Source organism: Micropterus salmoides, unplaced genomic scaffold (assembly GCF_014851395.1).
Source record: "Micropterus salmoides isolate LMB-PRFRI ecotype aquatic unplaced genomic scaffold, ASM1485139v1 Ms_hic_scaffold_11, whole genome shotgun sequence".
In the NCBI taxonomy this organism is placed as follows: Eukaryota; Metazoa; Chordata; class Actinopteri; order Centrarchiformes; family Centrarchidae; genus Micropterus; species Micropterus salmoides.
In genome coordinates this window covers 10,763,966-10,774,206 of record NW_024040152.1, presented here as the reverse complement: position 1 = coordinate 10,774,206, position 10,241 = coordinate 10,763,966, and the positions used below count along the sequence as shown (strand labels likewise).

The following is a 10,241-nucleotide window of genomic DNA, read 5'->3' as shown; positions in this document are numbered from 1 at the left end:
CTGAATTTTTAAAACGTCACAATGGCAGATCCTACCACTGGAGGAAAGAGGGGGGTTGTCAATATTTAAAACACATTACTGTCTATCTCCCAGTGATTTCAATTGCATTTGTTCGAAATAGTTACATTTTTAATTGTATTACTTAATAAATAATGGAATTAATTGCGATATTGTCTTCTCTTTTCCGTTTTTAGTGCTACGATTTCCTGCCAACCAACCCCGTTGTTGTGTGGATTCCTTTCCGTTGAACTCAAATTGAAGGTTCACGAGACGTCTGGTGGTGATGGTCAGGTAAATGAAGTAGCTCAGAAAGACTTTAATCTCCTTCAGTTGACAGCAGATTTTATTTTATATTGTATTATATATTGTATTTGTTACTAACAGGCATCACATTCTATTTTCGCATTGTCTTTGTAATCAGAACACAGAGGATATGACCATAGATACCGTTTTACAATAGGCAATATCCATGCATGGTGATAATGACCTGGATTAGAGTCCCTGAGGAGCTAGGGCTGGGTGATATGGCCAAAAATGTTATCACGATAAAAACATTTCATATCATTTAATGTCGATAATTTTCACAATATATGTCAAATCATTATTTCTTTCAAGTTTAAAGGCTATTTTTGGCTCCTGAATGAAAATCGAAGAAACCAGATGGTTAATTATGTGGTTAAACTTTTTTAATGGTCAGAATGTGACAAACATTTGATGCCAAACAGTGGATCACTTCACAAATCTGAGGTAGAACATTAAAAACTATTATGATAAAATCTTTTTCAACAAATATGATGAGTAAATCATTTTTCAGTCCCTTTTCCTCAACAAAATACATATTTTAATAGAAAAAAAAGTGCTAATTTGTCTGTGATTCAAATAATTTAAACCAAATATTTATTGACGATATATTAAACATTTATTATATTGTTATTGAGGAAAATTATATTGTGATAATTATCATTATTGTTTTACTGCCCAGCCCTATGAGAAGCAATGTTTTGTTAGAGAGCTTGATCATACTATACACAAGGAGGAATTGTATTATTTTGTATGCACTGTATGGAAGCATTTGTATTGTAAGTAGAGATCTGATCTAATTTTCCTATGCTCCATACCACTCCTAGTGTATCACACTCATTAGTAACCAGTCACACATTCACTGCAGTCTATAGTTTTGAGTAACTCAAACAGTTATTGTCCAGTAATGAATCACCCATCGATATGTGCTGCAGTCGCCACTACTGGATGTTCATCTGGTTGTGACAGATGTTTTATGTGTAAGATGTTTCCATGCATATAAGATACACTGATAAAATGAACACTGTTGATCCCTGATTGGGGGAAAAATATATAATACTTTCTCACTGGGATTAAAAATCTATTTTACATCAATGTCCTGGTTTGATAATGCATAATATAAATAACAAAATCATATGCAGTTATCAATAACCTATGGAAAGAACTAAATATGCCGCTAGAATACTATTATTCTGTGTTTGTAGCTTGTATCTAGCTTAAATAGCTGGGGAGTATTTAGCAATATCAATTAAAGGGGCATTTAGCATATTCTCATAAAAGCAGTAAAAGACAATGAACAGTCCTATTCTTAATTTTCCGCTGAGCAGGTCCATTAAATAGGACATAAATTTATATTATTCCAAGCTATTGTATTCTTTAGTTGTTTCTTATTATTATGTGTAGGAGGTTTAAGAATAAAATCCACCCATTACCAACTTTATGATCATTTTGGAGGCTGTAATTTGAGATGTTAATGAATTGTATTGCGTTATACTGAGGGGTGTTTCTAGTGTTTAGTCTACCCTCATTTATATAAATGGTGTAGGCTACAAAATAATACAAATACCACCTCACAGTATAACACATATTATTATTCCTCTCTAAAATAGATTCAACAAAAGTGTATATAACCTGTGATCTTCCTTTACGATGTTGTTTTTGGGAACAGTATAATGCCCTGTACTAATTTTGTCCTACCATCTCCCTCTTTTGCCTTTTGACAATTATGTATTTTCCCACATTTTGTGTCAGATTTTCTGGCATGGCAAACTCCAAATACCAAGCATGCAACTTCTGACAGCAGAGATCCACCCAGTTGATTGACACAGACATGGCGGCTCTTACAATTCATTGCAAACACCAAACTGCTGACTCGTTTTTGCACTCAACAATGAGTAAAGATGACAGACGAGTACGATTTTGTAATTGTGACATTTGCTTGGAAAAATAGCATGGCCAAGTATTATTTTTAATCAGTTTATACAGTGGTTGAAACATATTTTCTGTCTAGAATCCAATGACCTAAGATCAGAAATTGTGTTTTACTTGTGTTTCTCTAATTTGTTACTTTACAGTATGCGTCCCTGTGAATTTAAGTGAATGTCAGTATCTGTTTTACTGCAGCTGCCAGTTGTCAATATTGCAAAGAGTGTTCTAGTCTCTGTGCTCGTTCTCTTCCTGGCATGTGCCCCATTCACCCCCGGCACACTGCTTGGATTCATGTGGCGAACACTGTGTGAAATCCTCCTGTGCATGGGGCTTTTGTGGAGTCCTGGCATTCAGTAGCAGATAGGATAGGCAACCCACATGCTCAGGGACAAATCCTCAAACATAAACAAACACATGAACAACAACATCACCCTTTCTACCATGTGGTGTACCCAAAAGTTAAGTCAGCACTTCAGTTCACAGGGCACAGTATGTCATAGAAGTGAGGAGGCAGAGACGTCAAAGGTTATGTGTTGTGTTGAATGGCCTGGCCACATCACATCATCTCAGTTAAAAAAGGCCAACATACACTAAACCTTTTGCCTGGCATTAACCAATGCCTATAAAATGCTTTTATAAAAGTCCTTGTGTCCTACTTGCATATAGATAACTATATTTTGGAATCGTGCCATGTTAATCACACTTACTGTATTATCAGTGCAATTTTTAACTGCTAGCAAAACATAACATGTAGCATGTTTCTAACATTTTATAGGCTTTCTGATACATTACTACTGACAATATTCTAGAGTTATTGTTTGATAGACTTTACTACAATAGACTCGTTCAAAAAGGGAAATTTAAGTATTTGCTAGTACTAATCATTTGATGAGAATAAATTCTGCTTGTAGATATTGTAGATTTTATTCTTAATCTAGAGTGACATTCTTTAGACCCAAAGCACGCTGCCATTACAGACACCTCTTGATTTGTACAGCTACTCCATAATTTCAACACATTTTCTGATGTTCAGCTGCTGATTGTTCACCACTTCTGAGACAGAGACAACTTGACTGGTCATGGGCATCTCATCTTCAGACAGGGGAATGCAGGTGTCTTCTGCGGAGGGTAATCCTTGGGTTGAGTCCTCTGTAGATTTTTTACACCTCCTAATTTTACACATCCTTTGTAGCAACTGCAGTAGAGCAACTCTTAGATCTCGGCAGCGCAGTCCATACAGCAGTGGGTTAACTGCAGAGTTAACCAGGCAGAGGGTGCTGCAAAATGCGAAGGCCCTCTGTTGGTTGCGGGTCAGGAGCACAGAAACATCAGCTAACATGATCGAGAGTGCAGGGAGCCAGCAGCCCACTAGTATGAGTAGGATCAGGCCAAAGGTACGTGCTAGCCGGATATCCATCCTCATGCGGGCCTGGCCTGTCCCTGCTGCTCCCTGGAAACTTGTCATGGAGGACTCATGGCGGTGGGCCTTCCACAGGATGAGAGCATAAGCCCCCAAAATGAGAGCCAGAAGCACCAGGATGAAGCTGGTCCAGCAGGCCAGATAGCCCTGGTTGATGTAGGGAAACAGGCGTGAGCAGGGGGGATTGAGCTCTGTGGGACACCTCCAGCCCATCAGTGGCAAGAAGGAGATGAAGATGGTGGCACTCCAGAGGATCAGCAGGCTCAGCAGTGCTCGCCGGCGGGTCAGTAGTAACTTATAACTGGAGGCCTGGTGGATGCAGAGGTAGCGGTCCAGAGCGGTCAGCAGTAAACTCCCCACTGAGCTACTGAAGGCCATAGTGACACCACCTAATTTAAAGAGGTAGGCGGTGGGGCCGTCACTGCGGCGAAAGAGGTGAAAGTCGAGGAAGCTGGTGGTGAAGAAGCAGCTGGCGAAGACATCAGCCAGAGCAAGGCTGGCAATGAAAAGATATGAAGGTCGTTGCCGCAGGGTGGCTGTGGCAGCGATCACTCCCAAAACCAGAACATTCTCCAGCAGTGTGACAGGGCCTGCCAGGAAACATATGGAGCCAATGGCTGTCTTCTCCGCCTCGACGAGGACCATGTAGCATTCCAGATTCTCACAAGACCTGTTAACTGTGAGAAAAACACAGGTGTATATATGAGGACAAATTTTAGTGTGCAATTGTACTGAAACTACAACTGCCATTATAAATGCACCATTAAGTCCCGCAATTGCTGGACCCCATTATCTTGAACTATTTCAGATTCTGAAGAAGTAAGGTAATGTATTTATTTGAGGCTGCATACCTGTTGGTAATGAGGAGTCCTCTTTGGCTTCTGTAGATCCTAAAGAAGTGGGTTCCCAATCCTCCATTTCAGTTGTTACTATGTGGGCCAGTGCTAGATTGTGAATAGGAAATATTTTTTTTGGATTAATACAAAAAATTAAGACATCTGTAGCATAATTGGAATTGGAAATCATCACAATTTTATTAAAAACTCTTTTAAAATAAAAAATACTGTATCTTTCACTTTCTCCAGTATTATAGTATAAGTATACGAGTAGAACTTCGAAGCAAATATTTGTTTGAGAAAATGTTTCTTGAAACAAACTATTTGATTTCATTTTTGTCAGAAAGAAGCAATTGTTTCCATCATAAAACTTACATTGTTATAAAATAACAATTTCATGTTCGAAAATAAAATAAAATGCAGTAAGCGTACTAACATAACTGAATGTGTGAACAAAGCAAACACGCCAGGATCCAAATATCTAACAGGAAGTAGAAAATGTGATGACTTTCCTCTCTGTGTCAATATTGAACTTAGTGTTAACATTTGTGAGTCCAGAGCAAGTCCAGAGCAAACAGACAATGATCACTACAGTATCTGCTGATTGTTATGGCCATGCTTGTCTCGTGTTTTCCCCCTTCTCTGTGTTCAAGTGCTCCCCTGCCTGTCTCTGGGTATGTGTTTGTGGTCTCCCCTCCTGGCTCCTGGTGGCACGTCAACTCTCCAACATCACCTCAGAAGTACATTTATATCCTGGCTCAACTCTCACTTGTTGGCAGACCACTGTTTCACTGCAGTGGTGTGATTATTATTCATCTTGATGCCTGTTGCTAATTGCCTTTTCCTTGTGCCTCAGGATCGTCTCTCATCTCATGCTTTCCTCCCTGCTTGTTGACTGCTGACCTCCAAGAGCTCCTGCCTGCCAACTAGTGCTTCCCTTACCTTTGCTGGCCACACAGCCTTGGCATTCTCCATTCCTCCTCTACCATCTGCGATAACCAGCCATCCTTTCACCTCAACCCTTATCCAACTATTTACTTAAAAATCCAAAGAGCTTCAAGTCTGTCCTTACTATGTAGAAACATTTTAATACAATCAGTGTGATCATGATGCGTTTAGTGTGATTCCTAGGTTCTTATCACTTTCACATATAACCCAGCAGCTGGGTGTATGATGAATTGCAACACTTGAACATGAATGTATGTTGTGAGTTTTTCCAAGACATTTTTGCCTTTATTTTATTAGGACAGTGGTTAGAGAGGAAACGAGAGAGAGATTGGGGTTGCAAAGGACCACAGGCAGAAACTTTGAACCATGACAGTATCTCTCTGTAACCCTCTCTGCAAGACACCCTCTGTAAGTGAAGTAATTTTAGGAACTGAGCTAGTCCAGAGAATTATTATTAAATTCATATTTCCACAGTCACTTTGGCAGTGATTTTACTGTTAAGTGCGTTCATACATAATAGCAAACTCCAGTTGTTGGCCTAATATCATATTTAACAGGATGAAGACTGCCCCCTTTTGGAATTAGAGGGGATTGTACTTTAACAAAGCAGTAAATCGGAGGGTGAAGGTCGCTACAGAGATAAATAATCTCCTGTAGAGTGTTTCACCTGTATGCAATCAATAGATTAAACTAAGTGTGGGAAGCTGATGTAAGAGGATTTTATTCATGTAAATAATGTGATAAACAGGAGTGGTCACCTATAATTGCTTTCACAGGATGGCTTAAACATAAAGAATATTTTATAGGCAAAAACGTGATATACTCGTATACTATATACTATAACGTGTAATAAATCTCAATAATCTTGAATAAACAGTTTTTGCAGCTGGAAAAAATTAAACTACTTAAAACAAACATTAAAATGGATAAAGGAAAGCATTAAGCTTAAATGATGCAATTTAAGTGATTACTTTTCGCAGGAGTATAGACTGAAGAGTACGTTTTCACCCAATCAGGTCACTATGCCCTTCATTCCATTGTTTTCCCTTCATTCTGTTTCCACTGGCCATTATTTCTGTTTGTCATTACAAATATGACACTGCCTTATTAAAGCACAGAAAAAATATATGAAGTGGTGGTAAAGTAAATTACTTTCCAGAAAGCCCCTTATTGGCTTGAAGGACAATATTTCTCAATTTTACTATGGGCCATATGGGTGCATGCACTGTGGATATTACACCACCTGAGGCGTTCTCTTTTCTCTCCCTTGTGGTGAAAAATCTTGATTGACAGAGTGATGTGTTTTGACTCCTAAGAACCATTCTTATATTCATAAAGTTATAGAAATGATTGCTTCGCCAGGAAAGCACCTACATATACATATATAAACAGGCACCCATTTTCTTCACATCATTGACATTGAAATACGGTGTGGCAATAACCCGTTGAGTCACTGTTGCGCCCTGCCACATTGTTGCAAAATATCACAGTCCCTACTTGCATGAGTAGAACAAATGCAATGACTACTTGAAATCTCTTATTTTGTAGTAGCAACAGATAATTGAAGCACTGTAAAATAGGTCAAAAGTAACAGATCTACAGCACAAATACACATATTGAATACAACATAAGTTGCTGAAGAACAAGAACAGACAATCTATTTTCCCTTATAATTTCTACATGCAAAATGTGTAAATCCTATTTCACAGAGACATCATCACAACACAATCCAATCCAAATTAGGAACTAACAGTCACTCCACCACTGTAATGAAATAACATTTTAAGAGCTTACCCTTGTGTTTTCTGACGTCTGCAGTTTTATAGCTCTTTTCCTGATACAGAAGATCTGAGGTAGGTCTCTTAGCAGCAAAGCAACCACAGAGACCTACAGACCTGACTGGTGTGCGAGTGAGGGGAGAAGATAGGAAGGGTGGCTGTGATGACACGAGAGAGGGGGAGAGAGAGATACAGAAAGAAACAGAGAGAGAGAGAGGAAATAACCCAAATTATATTATTTTGAAGTATTATACAACAGGAGTCCCTTTTTATATGTTTCATTATATGTAATAGAGATGAAAACAATTAGATGAAACATTTTCATAGATTTAGAGAGCAAGTGTAGTGATCACACACTTCTAAGTGTTGTGTCCTTCTTGAGCGATGCCTTTCCAGCAGACAGGGTCAGGATGGACTCAGGGGAGGAGAGCACTTTTAGAATAGTGTTAGGTTGCTAGGCGTGAAAAATATGTGAAAAACAAATGAAATGACTACTTGAAATCTCTTATTTTGTAGTAGCAACAGATAATTGAAGCACTGTAAAATAGGTCAAAAGTAACAGATCTACAGCACAAATACACATATTGAATACAACATAAGTTGCTGAAGAACAAGAACAGACAACTTATTTTCCCTTATAACTTCTACATGCAAAATGTGTAAATCCTATTTCACAGAGACATCATCACAACGACAGATTAAATCCAAATTAGGAACTAACAGTCACTCCACCACTGTAATGAAATAACATTTCAAGAGCTTACCCTTATTTTTTGTGACGTCTGCGGTTTTATAGCTTTTTTCCTGATACAGAAGATCTGAGGTAGGTCTCTTAGCAGCAGAGCAACCACAGAGACCTACAGACCTGACTGGTGTGCGAGTGAGGGGAGAAGATAGGAAGGGTGGCTGTGATGACACGAGAGAGGGGGAGAGAGAGATACAGAAAGAAACGGAGAGAGAGGAAATAACCCAAATTATATTATTTTGAAGTATTATACAACAGGAGTCCCTTTTTATATGTTTCATTATATGTAATAGAGATGAAAACAATTAGATGAAACATTTTCATAGATTTAGAGAGCAAGTGTAGTGATCACACACTTCTAAGTGTTGTGTCCTTCTTGAGCGATGCCTTTCCAGCAGACAGGGTCAGGATGGACTCAGGGGAGGAGAGCACTTTTAGAATAGTGTTAGGTTGCTAGGCGTGAAAAATATGTTGATAAAAATGGAGGACAAACACACACTATACTGCATTTATTTGGAAAATATAAATTAGGTGACCTTCCATGGTTGGATTATGCTTGGCTGTGAATCCATTACTCCAAGCCTGACAGTGTTATTTTAATGCATTAACAGCCTTGTAAATGGAACTTGGGTTAAGATTATTTTGCCACACTACTATTCTAAAGGTCAAGAATGAACTTTCTTGTTCATTGACAACCTTATTTGATATGTTTTACCTAGTCAAGGTAGCTATAGACATCTTTCCACTGAATTATTCCTATTTGTGCAACAATGGTGTTTCCTTCCACATCTTTTGCTAATTACTTTCCACTCATCTTCATTTGGCAGACCGTATCTGGCATCATGCATGAACGCACTCACCTCTTCCTTGTAGGATCACATGGGTAAAGCTATTTTAACGTAACATACTGCTTGAAGGATTACAAGAAAATCTTAATTGCTTGCGTTTGGTGGAGGGAAGGACTGGCAAGATGATAAAAAGGAAGGCTTAATTACTGGTATGTTTGCTTTGCTCATTTAAAGATTGTCATAAAATTGTTCCTTTGAAAACACTGGACTGCCTCAGTTGTTCAATTATTTTGCTTCCATACTTTTCTCCTAATATTTTATTCTTAAAACTGTCTCTCTGTTTTATTAATACAGGGTAATTTCAGATGTTTAATATGGTATCTTGAATATGAAATAATCAACCATGTTTAAACCCACATTTGAATACTGAGGCCTGTAAGTCAGCTGATTGATTGGAAATTCACAAGGATTTTGATTTTTCTTTTGTAATACTTTATGCACTAATACCTACTGAAGCCAAGGTTAGGGTGTAATGCTGCCTGTAGTACAACAGGGGGCAATGCTAAGCAACCATGAACAAGTGATTATTATGAGTGACTCTCTTTACTGGCAGTTTTTACTGCTTTTTACGGCTAATGATAGTGCAAGGTTAGATAGTTGTTCAGTCTTTTAATCTTCATTATTTTTCATAGATACAAAATTAAACTCACCAAGCAGTTCTCTCTGCAATTAAGGTCGTTTAATTTAGCGTACGTCCCTCTGGTAAAAAAAAAATAAAATACATTAGTAGTTCAATAACATTTCATTTGGGTCACAACATCACATACCTGAGGCATTCTGAAATGAATTAGCATCCTTTTTTTAGCCTCTCATTTTAGAGAAATGTATGCTAAATAAAACAGTAACTGGGACAAATATATCATATGACATGGCAAGAAATGTTTTGTGACATGTTCATATTCAGACAGCATTCAAGTAAATTATGATTTTTTTTAAAAAAGAAACCAGTCTTGTAATGATAAAGGGATATCTGGTGCACTGGCCATATCTCCCCCTCCTCTGGCCTGATAGATCCAGCAGGCCAGAAGGCAGGAAATGTGATTAGGAGCAGACAGCACAGCTCCAATAAGATTTCTTCTCAGTCACTGTCTGGCCAGGTGCAGCACAACAGAAAAGACCACAGGATAGAATAAAGCCTAAAATGTTCAAATATCAGTTGGATTACATGCTGTTATGCAATCCTTTTTTTTTAAATCACCCTGGATACAAACATTAGGGCTCGCTTTGCTGTTTCAGATGGATTTGGGTAAAATCCATTAATCAAATTTCCTCTTCTCATTTCCAGATTGCCAGACCTTCAGACAGCAGTATCAGATCACTGATGTGAAATGAACAGATCAAACAAAAATCTAATTACTTCATGCTAAATGCTTTAATAATGATTAATTATTTACTCTGGTTCTTGGAATAATATAATGCATTTTCACTGTAAAATGA

The 10,241-nt window shown here is 38.1% G+C and overlaps 1 protein-coding gene and 1 long non-coding RNA gene across 4 annotated transcripts; one reads left to right on the top strand and one right to left on the bottom strand.

The window, feature by feature from the left end:
• Window positions 1-92: 92 nt before the first annotated feature.
• On the top strand, window positions 93-6,141 carry LOC119897262. Of its 2 annotated transcripts, XR_005443387.1 has the most exons (3): window positions 93-291; window positions 5,139-5,225; window positions 5,342-6,141. It is a non-coding gene; the product is annotated as an uncharacterized LOC119897262 (long non-coding RNA). The 2 variants fall into 2 exon arrangements; XR_005443386.1 differs by lacking the exon at window positions 93-291 and having other exon boundaries at window positions 5,092-5,225.
• Window positions 2,219-9,505, bottom strand: cnr2 (cannabinoid receptor 2). 2 transcript variants are annotated; one of them, XM_038710852.1, is made up of 5 exons: window positions 9,455-9,505; window positions 7,976-8,117; window positions 7,228-7,369; window positions 4,501-4,593; window positions 2,219-4,326 (listed from the first exon to the last, which is right to left on the bottom strand). In XM_038710852.1, exons 4-5 carry the CDS (start codon window positions 4,565-4,567, stop codon window positions 3,227-3,229), a joined length of 1,167 nt encoding a protein of 388 aa, XP_038566780.1. In that variant the 5' UTR covers window positions 4,568-4,593; window positions 7,228-7,369; window positions 7,976-8,117; window positions 9,455-9,505; the 3' UTR covers window positions 2,219-3,226. The 2 variants fall into 2 exon arrangements, with proteins under 2 accessions (XP_038566780.1, XP_038566779.1); XM_038710851.1 differs by lacking the exons at window positions 7,228-7,369; window positions 7,976-8,117; window positions 9,455-9,505 and having other exon boundaries at window positions 4,501-4,850.
• Window positions 9,506-10,241: the final 736 nt, after the last annotated feature.

Bases quoted from the DNA above. Each gene is read 5' to 3' on its own strand.
- cnr2 (XM_038710851.1), bottom strand. From the start codon at position 4,819: ATGAAATCAAATAGTTTGTTTCAAGAAACATTTTCTCAAACAAATATT. The intron at 4,327-4,500 runs GTATGCAGCCTC...TTTTTCTCACAG, and splicing joins GGACTCCTCATTACCAACAG to TTAACAGGTCTTGTGAGAAT.